Source organism: Varanus komodoensis, unplaced genomic scaffold (assembly GCF_004798865.1).
Source record: "Varanus komodoensis strain SLA01 unplaced genomic scaffold, ASM479886v1 scaffold7_3, whole genome shotgun sequence".
NCBI classification, from domain to species: domain Eukaryota; kingdom Metazoa; phylum Chordata; class Lepidosauria; order Squamata; family Varanidae; genus Varanus; species Varanus komodoensis.
This window is the reverse complement of record NW_025336480.1, coordinates 17,502,312-17,519,708: the sequence shown is the minus strand read 5'-3', so window position 1 is coordinate 17,519,708 and position 17,397 is coordinate 17,502,312. Positions and strand designations below refer to the sequence as shown.

The 17,397-nt window shown below is 46.0% G+C and overlaps 1 protein-coding gene across 4 annotated transcripts in view; it reads right to left on the bottom strand.

Annotated features, from left to right (window-relative positions):
* The window catches only part of SYNPO (synaptopodin), a 100,964-nt gene that overhangs the window by 53,615 nt on the left and 29,952 nt on the right, over nucleotides 1-17,397 (bottom strand). For 2 of the 4 annotated variants that reach the window (XM_044454175.1, XM_044454176.1), the window contains one exon: nucleotides 15,083-15,979. In XM_044454175.1, coding sequence (XP_044310110.1) covers nucleotides 15,083-15,551 — 469 coding nt within the window. In that variant the 5' untranslated portion in view covers nucleotides 15,552-15,979. Of the gene's footprint in view, nucleotides 1-15,082; nucleotides 15,980-16,356; nucleotides 16,781-17,397 lie in introns of those variants that run through there. The other 2 variants (XM_044454177.1, XM_044454178.1) reach the window with 2 other exon arrangements.

Here is a 17,397-nt window from a genome sequence, read left to right as displayed (position 1 = left end):
ATAAGGGTAGCACTGGAGAACAGCTCTTCACTTTGCAGTATGCCAGCCTTCTAGCTGTTGTGGTTTTAAAAAATACTTTTTAAAATTAAGGAATAAAATAAAGTTCAGGAAGGTGTGGTGACTGGCAGACACCAAATGAAGTATCTGTGGGTACTTTGGTGCATTTAGTCGCCATGCTGGAGACCTGAGTTTGAGGTGTCCACATGCTTAGGAGGAGGAAAGAGACCTATTCCCAAGTAATATCCCATGGCTGTGAGCAAACAAGGGGCTGAAATCAGTGGGATTAAGACCACTGAACTCTGTTGGGCTCAGGTTTTCCTGTTTTCATTTCAGGATATTGTGAGGTACAGAGAAAAGATGAGTAGCTGTATATTTCCCTCATTCGAACAATGTTTTCTGTTAAGCCTTGGTGAGAAGTATTCACCAGACAATGGCAGGCAAGATTATTGTCTGGATTCCTTTCCGGTAACAACATGACTATATCAAGTGTCATGCTTGTAGCCAGGGGGCAGGCTATGGTGTTTGATTATTTTTATTTTTTTTTAGACTTTTATTAAGCACCATTCAAGGATGGTATATAAACATTACAAAATAAATAAATATATAAACATTTCTTAAATATTAAAAAATCAGTATATCCAGGCAACTTATAAACTTACAGACTAGTTGGGGAGGGGGCTATGGAAAGAAAGGCAGAATTATTTCGTTTTCAATAACATTTTGGAAACAGCCATGGAAGCATGTGAATCTGTTGACCATGAAGCACCATCGACATGTCTTTGTAATCTCTGTTGGGCTTCAGAAAAGTTCATTCATTTTAATAAATAGAGTACTGATAGGTATAATTCCATGGCAGGAAAACCCAAAAGAAAGAGAAGCTCAAAGGTGGTGGTGGAGATGCTTATTAAGTCTGCAGATGACACAGAATTGGGTGGGATAGGTAATAGCTTAGAAGACAGAAGCAAAATTCAAAATGAACTTGATAGATTACACAATTGGGCAGAAAATAACAGACAGAAAATGAAAGAGAAGTGCACAATTCTTTGTGCAGGAAGAAGTTAAATGCACAAGTACAGGATGGGGGATGCCTAGCTTGACAGCAGCACATATAAAAGCATCATCGAACAGAATCAGAAAGTGCATTTTTACATTGCATCAACAGAAAGATAGTTTCAGAATCACAGGAAGTAATCATTCCACCCTGCTCTCCCTGGTCTAGACAGCACATTGTGAGAAGGATTCAGATAAACTAGGATGGGTCCAAGGAGGGACAAGGATGACAATCAGGGGATTAGAAACTAAACCCTATGAGGACAGATTGAATGAATTGGGTACAGTGAACCTTGAGAAGAGAAGAGTGAAGAGGAAATGATATCAGTATGTAAAGAGTGTCATACAGAAGAGGGCTACCACCTGTTCTCTGTCATCCAAGGCTGTGGGTGTGCAGGAAGGTAGATTTTGGTTGAAAACTTCCAGGAAAAACTTCCTCCTATAGGCCTGTCCGGTGTGAGCTACACTTTTTCCAAGCTAGGAGTACTGAATATTATCCATTGCAGCTGAAAGAGCTTATGGTAGAGTTTGTAAACTTCAGGAGAGGAAGGAAAATGAGCCAGCCAAGGGGTAGATTGAACCAGCCATGCAACTGTTTGCAGGTGACATTTTTAACTTCTTGGTCTGCAAGCAGCACAGTAATGACCCAAGACCTTCACAGATGGTTTTTTGTGAAAAAAAAATTACACGGAAAATCAAGAGAAATAAATAAATAAATAAATAAATAACAGTTTGTTTAACCAGGAGAAGAAAACACTGCATTTCCATTCAACTGTTTTGAGCTTTTTACAATAAGGAAATGAATCCTGCATTTTTTGTTTTGTTTTTGGCAAAGAAACTGACTGGCTCTTTGCCTTAGCAACAGCTGTGTGAGATTTTTTTTTCCACATGAGGCAACATATAGATTTGCCTGTTCCATGAAATTTCAGGCTCATTTCTGATCTAGGAAAGCTTCCTTTTCCTCCCACACCCATCCACGCCTTGCATATTGCAGGGTTTGAAGATCCTACTGGTTTAAATGAAATATGCGGCCTGCTTCAGCAGAGATGCTGCACAGTGACCACATGTGTTTCTTCCTCTTGATGTGGATCTATTTGTGATGACATGGTATTCAGGGAACTTACACCCTCATGTGGTTCCCAGACATTAGCACTTGTGCTGACTTGCTTTCATTTTGGGTTGTAGAAAACAAACTGATCCAGAGAACTCTTGAGTCCACATAGCCAATGGCTTCTCTCCCTGCCATTTGGTACTGTCAAACCTTCAGGCACCTCCATAGTGCCCTAAGACCTGGCTACACATGGCTGGAAAGAGGTTGTAGCTGAGCAAGTGCCTTGCATTCAGAAGTTTCTGGGTTCAACCACCAGCATCTCCTGGCAGGGCTAAGAAAACCTTGCAGAACTGCCAGTCAGTGTTGATGATCCTAGGCTAAACAGCTTAAGGTTTTGACTCAGTCTATTGTGGCAACCTATGTTCTCATGCATTAAAAAATGTTCACACAATGAGATGAAACCAAATAAAATCAGTACAATAAAATAGCACCCTCTGTCACCAGGAAAGAAACCTACTGCTTTTCCAGCCAAATGCTTTTTGCAATAGCTACATTGATAATATGCCAGGTTTGTTAAGTGGCAACCCGAAGAGCCTATATTTATCAGTAGCAATATCAATGGAGTGAAGCCAACTAGATTCATAGACCCCAGCCCTAACCCTATACTCTCCTACCCACTGAAAGTGGTGGTTCTTAATTTTTCCAAGAAAATGTATCACAGAAGTTGTGATGTCTTCCACTGCAAAAGAATAGCATCAGGGAAGTCTACCATAACCCATTAATTGCTTTTTAATTAACTAACCCTGCAAAACCAGGGTAGGGCAGCAAATACAGATGCATGACACAGCCTCTTTATGTTTATTTTATCTTTTTTTGTATGCAACTATCTATTTGATTTTTGTTTATCAGTTTTCTTTATGTGCATACGTGTTTCTTTAAAAATAGGATGATATGAGGAAGGGAGGGGGAACCAAAGGGGGGGGGGATGGAGCAGGAGGATTTACTGCTTTTATTATATTGAAAAATGAGAGAAAAATCTAATAAACCATCAACAACAGCTTGCTACCTGGCAACCCTGCTTGGAATACTGATATACTCTCATGCCTTGCATATATAGTGAGTATAAAAGTAGTTCAAAACCAGGTGGTCCAAAGTGTTGCTGCTAGATATTGTATTCTGTGAAAGGAGTTAAGGATGTGGGAGTTAATCTAATTGTTCTGAAAGAAGGGGATTCTGCAGTGGAAATCAGGGGACATAGGAGGAAATGTGGGCAGTATGGAAAGGGGCCTGTGTATTTGGAAACCAAAGAGGAGTGTTATGGAGCACTGGGGCACAGGGAACTATTTCAGACAGAAAAAAGCACTGCAAAGAATAACATGGCCTACAAGACATAATAGCCCTCCATGGTTTAATTTACCCATGGGGGCTGCCACAACATGCCAGGCTCCTACAGGCACCATTTCAACATGGTCCCTGAAGGTTCCCAGGTTCCTGTGGCTTGTCCTGCTGCGAAAATCCAAACAACAGGGGTTGTGTGAGAGTTAGAAAACCCTGAAGTAAGCTTACAACAAGCCATTATTTGTTTGAGGACAGTCTAAGTCTCCAAGGTTGCTTAGAAAGTCAAAGCTTTAAGGAATCTATTGTTCAACTGCGATCCACTAGTCATTTCCAAGGTGTTCTTTTACAATGTGCACTTTTTACAGCACCACAGAAACAGCTGTGTGGAGGCAATTCCACACTGTTGTGCACAGGTAGCCAATCACAGGCCCATGTACATTCCTGTCATACAGAAGAAGTACGATTCACTATCATGCGGTAATAGCATCTTACAAAAGGAACATAAGCTTTCCTTAAAGAGATCTGAATGACAATAATATTATTCTTAAAGGAGAAGAACTGAAGTCTGTACTCTACTGTGGATGCCTCCAAACAAGCTTTCCTTGTGTAACTGCCCTCCCACATGGATGGAATATTATGAGGGTCCAGAGAATGAGGACTTCCATTTGTAACCCACCTGTGTTTTCTCATTCCCTTTCTTAACACAGCAACTGTGTTCAGGAGGAAAAGACGGAATAGCTGCACAGTATCACTGGTACGACTTGTCCATCTAGAAGCACTCTACAACATCATAAGACCGAAAATGCTGCTATTAATCATAGCTTGGTGATATAGTCTTGGCATATTTTAACACCTTGGTGATAGACACCTTAGTGTACTTTAATGTATTGCAATATTTTTGTAAACTGTTTAGAGGTATTTTAATATGTTCAGTGGTATATTAATCTATTAAAGGAGGAGGAGGATATCTCTGGTCATGCTGCATTTGTCATCTCTTAAGAACAGCCTATCCAAAGGCGAATCTACAGGAGAAATTTTTATTAGCACTGCAGTATCACATGACCTACATTCTGAACCGATCTCCTTGTGTGGTTTCTGCCATTATATCCAGATTTCTTTGAGAAAGTTGTATCACAGCTCCTTTATATGCTGTGTTTTCTGTGGAATGAACTGCAGTGTGTGCTAGACTTGCAGTCCTGTCCTGGGGGCAGAGGCTCGGTAAGGGGGTTGGCTGGGGAGGAGGCTGGGGAGTGCTGTAATGAGGAAATGTGCTACCACCTGGAGGTGTGGAGCTTGCATCACAGAAATCTTTCACGTTGCTTCAAGCACTGGGTGGGGAGCACCTAGCTGAAAATGCCCTGACATCCATACATTTTCTCAGAAGTAGATCACACACCCTTCAAATGGGGCTTAATCCTGCAAAGGTCAGCACAGGGGAGAAGTAGTTTCGCTTAGGCATTCAGAAAGGAGGTCAGAACTACTTTAAAAGAAAAACTTTGCTCCTTTTAAAACATGCGCTTAATGGATTTTGTTAAAACCTCCTTTAAAAAAGTCAATTCCTCTGCACATACTACTTTTTCAACTTCTGTTCTTCCCCAATTGCACTTCTGTGTGACACAAGATCACATTTTCAACACAGTGAAAACGGTGCTGTATTTATTAGCATGTGCCCAAAGCATGGTAAATACATTTTACATAAATACCGCAACAGCACTTCCTGCTAAATTGAAGGGGACCTAATACGGATTCCTGCTCCCAGTTGTTCAAAACCACCAACACGTCTTGCTTGGTATTCTGCTTCAAATAAAAGCTCCAGCAAAGCCATAAACTTCCATAAGTTGCAGCTACTCTCTAGTTAACATTATAATGAAGTAAGGAAATGGAGCTGTTGAGTGTTGCTTTGCTGGATAGTTCTTGCTTTACCTCCTTTTGGAATATCCAAGAAGCTATGGAGACCATTAACTCTAAAAACACATTTTCCGCAATACTTTGCTGAATGTAGCATTTGGAAATGTTCATACTGCCTCCTTTTCTACTAAAGTAGGCACATGGATAAAAATATTCATATAGCTAATATTCAGAACTATTGGGACACCCTTTAAGTGTGCCTAAAATATATATATTCTGGTGAAGCAATGGCAACAAGTGATACCTAGTAGCTAAAAAACCAATGGAAAGAGTCTATTTGACTTTAGCACACACTGCATCTTACCATAGACAGGGATGGTACTCCAGATGTTTTGGCTTACAATTCCCATCAACCCCAGTCAGCAGTGGTGAGGGAAGCTGGGAGCTGAAGGCCAAAATATTTGGAGGTGCACAAGTGGCCCACCGCTGTTATAGTCAAAGAGCAAACCACCTGAAAGACTATTGGTGACAATTCCCCACACCCTGATCCATCGCACACTGTGTGGGCGACCACAAAGTTTTCCAAGGATGTCCGGCCTGTTTGTGGCCGTCCCCTTCTGCTGGAGCTCACACATGGCAGCAGCACAAAAGCCGCCTGAGACGCTACCGCTTGCCGAACGCCCAGGCATTCCAAGTTGACTGCACCACGATTAGAAACATTTGACAGGGTGGCCTTGTTGGCCCCAAGCAGTCGCTCTGCATTTTTCTAGTGCCAGAGTCGAGAGGGTAGCCTCCGGGTAATTTTGTCATGCCTGAAAATGAGCATAAAGGAATGCCAGATCCCAGTTGCTGGAGAATTTCAGAAAAGTGAACTCGTCAGAACTGGAAGCCGCTCAAAAAGCCGAAGCAAGCGCCCACCCCCATTCCCATTGATTCCTCTCAAGCGCCACCAGTCCAGCTTTACTGTTATTAGGCATGCCTTCCACCTGCCACTTCCCTGCACTGCCAGGGATCTCCTTACCACCTCTCTTACCTTCTAGAGTGTCATTTAAACAGGTTATATTCTCTTAGTGGTAGTCTCACCCTGGGATTTTATGTGGACTTGACTGTGGTGCATTTGACTTCCCTTGAATTGCTAAGATCAAAAGACTTTCAGCAGCTGGGGTCACTCTCCAGGAGAGTAGCCCTATTAGCTTGCTGTAACAAAATGTTCCCAGCCTCACAGAAGAAAACCCGTAGAATCATGCAGACTAATGTAGTCATTGTGCCATCAACATTCATAGGCATTTTCCACGAAGGACATTCCTGCTAGTTTGTTGTTGCAAAAACAACCACGTCTTGCAGTACCTTGCCTTCATGAGCCACGTCCTTTGTTGTGTTCACACTGTAAGCTAAGTGTTAGGCTTCTTCCTTGCTCGGGAATCATCACTGACCTAATAATTGGTAAACACCCCCGATCACCACCACCTTCCAAATGTAGCACACGTGCCAGAATAGCCTTCCCCAATCCACAGTTGTGCTGGACTACACAACCCGCTGCCCCTGCCCACATGGCCCTTGACTGTGCCAGCTGGGAGTTCGCACTCTGGGTGTCTCTTGGCAACTGCTGCCACAGAGAACCAGAGTGCCTTGTCCAGTGTGTGGCAGCCTAGAGGTGGAACCTGGCATAGCAGCAAAACTTCCGGTGTTGGGGGAAATGACCAATTTCCATTCTCTTAGAGTTCCGACTACTCACCACTCAAGAAGTTTCATGTTCTTAAGTAACATCCTCTTGCTATGAGGAGTGGTGGCTTCGTAGGAGACAAAGGGCACAGCAGGCAGGGTGCAGATATAGTCTTCATTTTGGACATTTCTTTCTCAACTAAGTGACAAATTCAGTCAAAATATTAGCTAAATGTTGGAATATTTGCAATGGGTCAGGAGAACTGCTACACAGAAAGTTTTGGCTGCAGTGGCCAAACAGGCTCTCAGCAAAGGGCAGCCTGGCCATGAATGAATTCATCGTAAATGTATTCCCCAGCTGGCAGATGATTTTTTTATTGACTTATAATTTTTGTTTATCCCTTGTCAGAACTGAAGGTGGCTAGAAATGGAGGGGCAAAGATAACTCTAAATACCAGGTTGAAGGGGCGGAGGCACGAAAAATACAAAAGTCAGATGATCAAAAACTGGAGATGTACAGCCCCACCACTGAGCCCCTCCTCCCTGCTTTCACACATTTCAAGCTACAGCCTAACATTTCAGTCCATCCCCACTTTACTGAAGCCCTGTAAAAGTCCTGAACGGCAGGGGACCAGCTTTTCCAAGAAACAAGCATGTGTGGATTTAGAATGCCGCCTGTCCCAATGGCAGACAGATCCCCACGATCCCTGTGGGCCGTGTTCATACAAACCCCAAAGTGTGAGAAACACCATCCAAAACAGTGCCTTCGGAACAGGTGCACGGGCTATTTTGTGCATCCTTTCCTTGCACATGGAACTCAAGAGAGTGTGGGCTGGCCTGCGATTTCTCTGCTTGGCCACGCAGGGGTCATCAGCAAGCTCTGTGCACCGTTGCCATCCGTGTGGGCAAGGGTGGGGGATCAGATTCCCCAAACCAGCAAATTTGGAGGGGGCAGATACGCTGTAAGCCTATCCTTTTCCTGCTCCCAAACCCACAGCAGCAGAGAAACGTCCAGACCTCGCCAAAGCAGAGTTAGAGAGTAGCAGCCTTATTCCCCCAATAGCCACTTCATCCTGAGATGCCTTCAGCCAAAAGCAAGACTAACGATGGGGAAGGGATGAAGATACCCTGGACTGCAGGGAGAGGGGAGGCTTCTCCTCCCAGCACGCCTGCCTGCCTGCCGCCTTTAGATTTCCCAGTAAAGCAAACATACAACACGTGTCGGTTTCTCCCAAGAGAAAGCAGCCCGGAGTATGTGTTTATGTCTCCACAGGAGGCGTGCTCTTATTCTCAAGAGCGACAAGAATCACCAGCGAAACCACAGGAAAAGTTCGGCGGGGGTTCATTTTAGCGCGATTCTTTCCCTCCATTATTTCTGTAGGAAAGTGGTGGGGGCGAAGGGCGGGGGGCGGGGGAGAACCGGGCGGGGACGCCAGCAGCATCCCAACGTCGGAGGGTCCAGGACAACCACACAAGGGGAGAACCGCAGATCAGCTGCCTGTCAGCTCGCCCGGCCAGGCTCAGCTGCCACCACGCCGCGGTCTGGGGGCAGATCGGGAGGTTCCCTTTGGGGACCGGAGGGGTGTCGGAGGGAGAGCGTTGCTATCGGTGTTTACCTGGGGCCTCCTCCTGGGACCGCTGCAGCAGGTAGCCTTGGCTCCCAGCAGTCCAGCTGCTGGCCAAGCACCTGGCTCTCCTTGCCTAGGAGAGGAGCTCCGCTGCGGGCAAGACTTCCCTCCCCACGCGCCACGCCACGCCGAGCCGCGCCGCCCGGCAAGTTCGCCGCCCCTCCGCTTACCTCCGCTCCTTTCTTTCACCCGTTCTTGCGGGTGGCCCTAGATCGTCAGCCGGCCCTTGGCCAGCGCTGGCTTCCCTCTCCGGTCCAGCCGCCTCCGCTCCGCCGCAGCGCCTCCGCCGCGTCCTTTGCCCTGCAGCGCGGGTTGCGTTTGCTTGCTGGCCGCGGCCGCTCCTCCGGGATCGGGTGTCCCGGCTTTCGCACAGCAACTGGCCGTGTCTGTCAAAGGACGGAGCGCGCGCGCGCACGGGGCGGCGGGGGGGGGGGACCTTCCTCCTCCTCCTCCCCGGCGCCCCACCGCGAGCGAGGAAGGGCCAGCCGGGGACTTGACTTTGCCCAGCGCTCGCGCCGCCTGGGCGCAGCAGCCCGAGATCGGAGCCAGAGCGCTTCGCCCGGCTGACTCATTCAGGCTCCCCCCAGCTCACTTAATATATCTATATCTTTTTTTTTTCCAAGCTCGCTTTCTTCCTTTGACTCATCACACTCTCACACCCGCCGCCGCCGCCGCCGCCAAATGGCTCTCTCGGGTCACACAGGTCGCGTGGGGGCCCTTCTGCTTTCCGTGCTGAATCGGGGGGCGGCGGGAAGCCCTCAGGGGGAACACGATGGGGAAGGGGTGCGCACTAGCTGCGCCAGCTCTAGGAAAGCACACGGATCAAAGTTCTTTTCCCACTTCCTCCTCCAGCTGATAAGCAACTGCAGATCCACAAACCCTCCTCCTCCTCCTCCTCAAGGCTGATTCAAGTCTGTAGGATGAGTGGATTACTGAAGACCCCAGAAGGCAAGCCAAACGGCCTCCCAGTGGGCGGCATTGCAGCTTGCTTGGTAATGGAGAGGTAACCAGGTTGGGCTGGAAAATACCAAAATGGCTTGTTTTCATATTTTTTCAAGGAATCCCAAGGGGTTTCCAGATGCGGGTTAATTTACATCATTTTATGGGGTGGAAGCAAGGAATGGCCAGGTAGGTACCCCCCCCCCAACCCCGTAAACCTCCCATATGTTCCCCAGGCTCTGTGCAAGCTGCTTTACACCTGGAGCAAAAGAACGCATGCCACCATGCGGCCCTCCCTTTGGTCACTGTCATGCCACCTCCGTTGTGACACAGCCCTTCCTCCCTGCTGCAGGAAGTCCCAGCTTGGAGAGCCCATCACCTTTTCTCTGTTGCCACACAGAAACTGTCTGGGCTGGACCTGTTTGGCAGCAAGGGCAGGGAAGGGATGCATAGCAGTGGCATCGGGGAGCTCTCATCTCATGGCTCCAGGCTTGCAAGATCTGGGCACGTGACTGAAATATCGTGGGGGATCAGCCATGTGCTGAGATCTGCTAAAAGCCCCTGAGGTCCACAGCAAATGAGGGCTTGCAATTGTTTTGGACTGTTCCACTGGCCACTTTCTTGTGTCTGTGACTGCATGGCAAGAAAGTGTCTGGTGGGGCTCTCTAGCTCGCCCACTGGAGGTGGCTGGAGCTACGAACTGGGGCTCTGGACTGTCCTTCCAGATCTGCCACCCCCTGCAGGCACCACATTCTGCTTCATGGGTGGGAGTGGCCTGGGTTTTCCCAGGGAGGAAAAGGCAGAATAATGGCACAAGGTTTTCTTGGCTGTTAGCAGTAGGAGCCAATGCTAACGCAAACCCTGAGAGGGGGAAGCACATGTCTGCAGTGTCGGGAAACATTTTTGGTTTGGCTTGGCAGTTTTGGTTAAGTCGTCGTCCCTCATCTTTCAGGTACTGAGCAGGCAGCAGCACTGAAAAACCCCAAGGCGAGAAGTCCTGGTCAAGTCCTTTAGGTGGCTTCTCAGAAAGCTCAAGGAGAGAGGCAGAGGCCACAAGGACAGGGCAGTATAAAAATGGTAAAATAAGGAAAATTGTTTTAAATTAAAGCTGGGAAACCTGCTTTAGAAGTATCCCCTTCACTTTTAAATTATAATGCTAGATAGCCAAGTGAATGCCAAATATGGAAAAAGCAGGGCATCCAATCAAGTTCTAGTGGTGCTGATGGTATATGTCTTTAGCTATCCACCAAGTGCATTCAAAACTATTAAAAGCCAAAGCATCTAAAATCACTGGTCAGTTTTGTGAGCTCTGCTGTATATGCAATACTTTACGTTTATCATTAACACAATTGGCAGCGCAAACCTTCTGCTTCGGGACATTGCACCACATAGGCCTAATTGCTACATCTGTCATTGTTTTGGTTTTGTACAGCAGCTCTGCTGTTGGATTTTCATTTTGAAAAAGTCCCGGAGCTGATTGTATTTAACTTTGCAAAACAGACCACAATTCCAACATGTCTGCCAATTTGGACTCTGAAAGTAACCCAACCATTTTTGGAAAGCATTTGTCTGCTCCTGTTGCTCAGACTTCAAGCAGGAGAACAACAGTGCTCTGCTCTTTTTGCCGTTAAGATTTCTTCATAAGTAAAGAGTCCAAGTGTGTGTGAGGCTGCGGCCTAGAATACAGATTTATGGTTGACCAGTTGCTGTCCCTGGGGCGTAAGGCCTCATTCTCCTATCATTCTTCTAAAAGTTTGAGCTGGCTGCTTACTTTTCCGTATCTTGATGCTTTGTTAGTAAGTCATCCTCATTGCTGCCACTGTCACCACCACATCTCTCAGCTACAGAAGGAGTCACATAATCATGCCAACTGTGTTCATAAACTATTCCAGTGCTCAAGCCCCAGGAGATCAGGATAATATTGCAAATAAGTCTGTGGAAAGAATTGTTAGCTTTAAGAAGTCCAGTGTTCATTGGGTGGTCCAGGAGAAATATGGCTTGCAGTAACTCCCAGACCTTCTGTCACTTTTGTGCAGGAAATAAGCAAGCCGTAAGGAAGGAAAAAGACAAGAAAGATGAGGTATGGCCTTAGAAGTGGCAAGTGACAGGAAGAAGCCCATCTGAGTGGGATACATGGTAATACAGTAGCACTGCAGTATTCTGGAAACAAAATATGACAGCTGATGGCTGATTGAAGGCACAGCTATATATTACACACTGCACAACCCAGCACCCACCACTAGAATTGGCATCTTTGGGTCATTCTCCCCCTCCCATTTGGTCCTTGAGGCCCTTAGGCAAGGCCTCATCCAAGCTCTGCCCTCAGAGAGTCTAGCCAGCTGCCATTGTCCCCAGTTGCTGCTGTTTCTTGCCTCTGTCTCATCCTTGCTACCACTTGCTTGCTTGGCAGCCAGTGATCAAAGCAACTGCACAGCTGCCGTTCCTCATTCTCTGCTTTGCCATTGCCTGGGCCACATCAAGAGGCAGACGAACAAGCAGGTTGCCGTGGTGAAGAGGGGGAACAACTCCAGGGGGCTCTTGTCAGGGGGCCCCTGCTGGGCTGTGAGCCCTTGTGAGGTGCCCACCAATGCCAGTCCCGTTGTGATGTCCACATGCTGTGTGTGCTCCCCCACCTCCACTCCATACCACTGGCTCTCACCAGTGCCAGAGGGCAGATACGCCCAGCAGGGAATCACAACAAGAGGCAAGTGATCCTATATGTTATGGGGAAGTATAACATAAAACAGGCGTGGCATCTTTGGTAGCACCTCTATGTCATAGTTCTGCCTTGATGCATTGACACAAAAGGGATAGGGGTGTCTCAGCTTGAGTACACGCACAATCATCCTTCACACTGTTCTCATGAATTGTGTAAACAGCATTTGTATACTTTTGCACAAATTTGTGAAAGCATGCAAATGTCCCAAAGTACACACATCAAACAACGCACATTTTCATGCTTTAGCCTAAGGGGAAAATGTGTATTCTTGGTCAGTTTTTTAAAGAAAATATGCATTTACAGCTTTATGCTGTAAGCCGTCTAGAGTAATCGGACAGCATACAAATTTTATAAATAAATAATTCTATGACTGCATTTGCATAAAATGACATGGACTTTTTAGAGAAGTCCACAAGTCTGTAGAATCTGGGCAACTTGGGAACAGCCAGCCAATCAGTCTGAGAAATCCAAACCCATTTGAGCCTGTTGTGGATTTCTCCAACATCCTTGAGTCAGAGTTTCAGTGTTACAACATGATCTGATGGAATAAACACCTTCTGCATTCACACAGCGATAGATGCAAGCAAAGGGAGCTTATAGAATGTAACCTGTAGAGAGACCTTAACTGAGGAGCTCAAGATGATCTTTCCTGTGAAAATAGGATTTCCTCCCTCCCCGTTATGCATGCTTCACAGACTTTGCTAGTCCATCTGCTTTCTGATAATGCTAAGAGCCTTCCATATGGAAGCCCCCATAGACAGGGCTGGCTGAGCCACTGTGACTGATGTGCTTCTTGGTCCACACATGTTCACACCTGCAAGCTCATTACTTCCTGGATGCAATATACAGCAATAACCATTGCAGAGATAGGGCAGTATCCAATGCTGTTGATTATTAGCTAGTGCTAATAATATTGCAATGTGATTAGCATTTGCAACATCATTAGTAGTGCAATGCTATTAGCATAATTACCAGGCAAAGGTAAAAAGCAGTGATCTGCCACTGAACAGAGCAGCACAGTTTGCCGCCACATTTCAGCATGGTTTTCTTCTTTGCCTAGGAAGCATGAGCATCGGCTTATACTAGTGCAACCCCATTAATGCTAGTGCTGAGACAACACTAGCATTGTTCATAACTTCAGTGAATGCAATGGAGTCTGTTCACACATTCAGTCACCAGTCTTCAAATGCACAGGAATAAAGTGATGAAAAATCATGTCTGTGCATGTGTGAACAAGCCCTCTGTGCTAGAACAGTGTCTCCAATAAGTGCTTAACTTGTTACGCTTTTTTCAGATGTCTTATTGAGTTCAGATCTGCAACTGTTGTTGCTTGGTAAAACCAGAAATGGCAATGCTTATGTCCCTTTACAATCCCCTTCTCCTTCGCTTCCATATTTACCATGAAAGGTGACTACAGCTGCAATCCTATACACATTTTACTAAGTGTGTGAAGCTGTACTGGACTCAGCAAGGTTTGCTTTTGGGTAGACATGACTAGGATTGTGATGTAAAGATGTAGCATAAACCAGCCAGTGAGGACATCAAGAAATGAAAGATGGAGGGTGACTGAAATCCAAGCAAGCTGATCCTTGTAAGCCCAAATCAGATTAGCACCTTACTGCTTGTGCTGTACTGGCAACAGGACTAAGTAGTTCACTCCTCTCCAGCCCCCATTTCACCCTACCTCCCACCAATGCCCCCCCTTCACACACATGAACTGATCTGCATCTTTACTTCTAGCAACTTCTGCTTCCTTGGAAAGTTATGATTAACTTTTAGTCTGGTAAAGGCCAAACAAGCAGCAACTTGCCTTAGAAAGTTTCTCTCTCTCTCTCTCTCTCTCTCTCTCTCTCTCTCGTGTGTGTGTGTGTGTGAGCAACAGGTTTGTAGCGCTAGTCCATGTGGCAAGAACACCCAGATTTGAAATGGGAGCAGTAAGAAAGAGCCTCAGTGTGGTTAAAGATGGCAGAAATGCTGAGAAGATCACCTTACTACAGGTGAGAATTGGCTACTTACAAGATGATTAGGTGGAAATCTAGCTGGATCTAATGGGATCCAGGTGATGAAAACCCCTGTTCTGGTGTTCATCAGGAAAGCATAGATGGCGGAAAGGGGCTGAGCACACCACTCGTTCTTGGCAATATGCATGTTTTCATTGACTGCAGCCTTAGTATGCCACATGTTGAAGCATATCTTCACATTTGGCTAAACACACTTAAAGTCCTCTGTACCATAAGTAAGGAATCCTACTCCCTCCAGATGTCTGAACTACAACTCCCATAATCATTGCCCATGCTGCCTGGGTTGGTGGAAGTTGTAGTCCAACACATTTGGAGGGTACCATGGTGTCTACCTGGCTCGATGCAATTGGGAAACCAGATAGAGCAAGGCTCCCAAGCACCATGGAGGATTCTGGGGGCCAAAAAGGACATGACTACAGACGCACACCTAACAGGAATGTCCTTTTTCAAATTCTTACTGTAAGTGCAAGGGCTCCAATCAGACCTTCCTGCAGGAAGTCGCAGGAGGCTTTTAATACCTGCTTCTGGAACCCCATAACTATTTTAGAGGAAAAATGAAAATATGATGTCACTGCTACATGTTTAAAACCATGCCTGCTTTGGCTGAATACCTTCAGCCAAATATATAAAGATTCTCCCTTCAGACCCTCTGCTCACTGCACAGATCTGAAGCTGCAGCTGCTGGAGAAGAGGATTTGGGGGACTGTGCATTAGAGGTGAACACATGGAAGCAACGTCTGAGCATGGCTTTGGTGAGCATGAGATCACATAATGCTCCCTCACATCACGAGCAGTGGGTGGAACAATAAACTGGGACCGCACTTACTTGCATTCCTAGATTCACCAACAGGAGAAATAAGGACCCGTTTTACTTTCACCACTTTCCACTCTTGACTTGGATCATCTCTGGTGTCGAATCCAGTTTGGAGTAGATCAGGAGCAGGGCTCGGAGGATCTCTTGTCAAAGGACATCCACCACCAGTGGGCAAGCCACTTCCATCTTTTTGGAGTGATAGCATATCTCCGTTGGATGTCTGGGATTTCCATAGGAAGTGTTCTCTTGTTGACTCTTTTAGCTCTTGGTCCTTTGGATCTGCAGGGCAACGCTTTCCAATGTGCAGACCTCTTAGTTTGCTTTCTTTCTCCTTGTCTTGCAGCCCTCCCAAACCACCATAGCCTTCCCCAGAGTCAGGCTTGGCCTTCTTAAAGCCATTTGGATTTTGGCTTGACTTGCTGGGTCCAGCACAGCTGGACTGAGCTGGAAGACAAGGTTGCAGTAAGGTTGCCTTGAGCATTTTCCCCCCTTACTACGATTACTTGTTAAGGTTCAATGATTTATTGATTTAGGGTAAAGATCAGCTTTTGATTCCTTCTTGGAGGGGGACAACACCACTCTAAGAATCTGAACACTTCAGTAGGTTGGTCCAGGAAAGAGGCTGAGTAAATAATGTCCAGGTTGCTTTAGAACATTAAACCTTTCTCTTACTTGATTAGTAAGATCTTGAATGCAGGTGTAGAGAAGGGAGTTTCCAAGTGTGGGTGTTGCATTTCTGCCTTCTAAAAGTAACAGCAGACTTTTAATTGTGAGGGTATTCTCCAGAAAATAGACTTATTTCTCTTGCATTTCTTTGCAGTTGTCAGTTGCTCAAGAGGAATGAAGTAGAGCACCTTATGGAATTTTCCTTGTCTACTTCATGCATGTAGCAGATTCAAAGCAAGAAATCTAATGCAAAAGAAACACACACAAATCAGCATTTAATGAGCATCTTAGTATTCAGTCTGAAATAAATTTATCTTCATATTTGAGATCATTTAAATAGCAAGTGGCCATGGTAATTTGGCACTACTGGATAGAAATGGTTCAAAGCAAGGTATTGCTGATTCTCCAGATCCACTGCTGGACCCCCTGCCATACCCCTAAAAGCTGCTTATGACGACTGGGACTCCTCCCAAACAGTGTGGGATAGGTAAACAGGGCTGCATTTGGTAGAGGGATTGGAAAAAATGTGTGCCGCAGCTTGGGTGGGCAAGTCTTCTCTGCTGGTGTAAAGCTGACACTGGATATAGCCTACTGGGTCAGATCCAGACTATGTTACTCACACTTTAGTTCCACTTGTTCTGCTGACTCCTAAATGGGACTACAGCATGACTGACTGAGCTGACCAAGTTCAAACTAAAAATATAAAAGGATATACACACATATTAGCTTTAGAATCACATGGTTGTTGGCAAAGAAGGGACTTGGAAGTTACCTTGCCCAGAGTTGTCCTTAGCATGTGGAAACTCAGAACAATATTGCCAAGTTCCCCTGTGCAGCAGGTTCCAGAGATTCAAGTGAACCAAGCAGCTCTTTCTCATTCTTGCTACTTGACACTCTGCTTGTGAATTTTTGGACTGTGGTGAAAGTATGGCTGGAAAAGCACGACCTCGACATCTAAGCTCTAACACATGACTTGCCTCTGTTTTGGGCTCCATGACTTTGCCATTCTCTATCTACTAAAGCATAGAAGGGTGTGAAAGTCATTTTCTGACAAATCTTCTCTGGTATTCCTCAGTATATAAGCCTGCAACTGGGTTTGCACAATCAGCAGCTGGCAGCATGGCTTAAATAAACCATAGTGGCTTGTGGCACATGCTGGTTGCCACTGTGAATATTCAAGCCATGACAGGTGGTTGTTGCAGCTGATTGTGTCATGTGAACCCATGTTAGTGTGGTTAGTAAGCTCCCAGAATACACAGGCTGTTAACCATGATAACAAGCCACCCTACCCTGCTTTGCACAACATAATAAGCCAGCATGTATCACAACCCACCATGACTTATTTAAATAATGCTACACACTGCTGATTGTGTGAACCTGCCCCCTGTGAAATTAATGCTCTCTCCTTTTGGGTATCTCTTTCTTTTGGAGGCGGGGGGTTCGAATGGAGGGGCTGCTGCAGCACTAAAAAGATTACTGTGAAGATTCTCATCTACGTAAGCCTCCCTTCTCTCTTGCTGTCAGCTGTAGTCTGCACCACAAGAGTTGCTAGGCCTGGGCCCATCTGTCTCGTGGGGGCCTACATTAATGCTCCAGAGCCCTGACCTGGTATCCACAGGTGCCAGTCAAAAGATTTTCCGCAGCTTAATTGCCATGGAGCG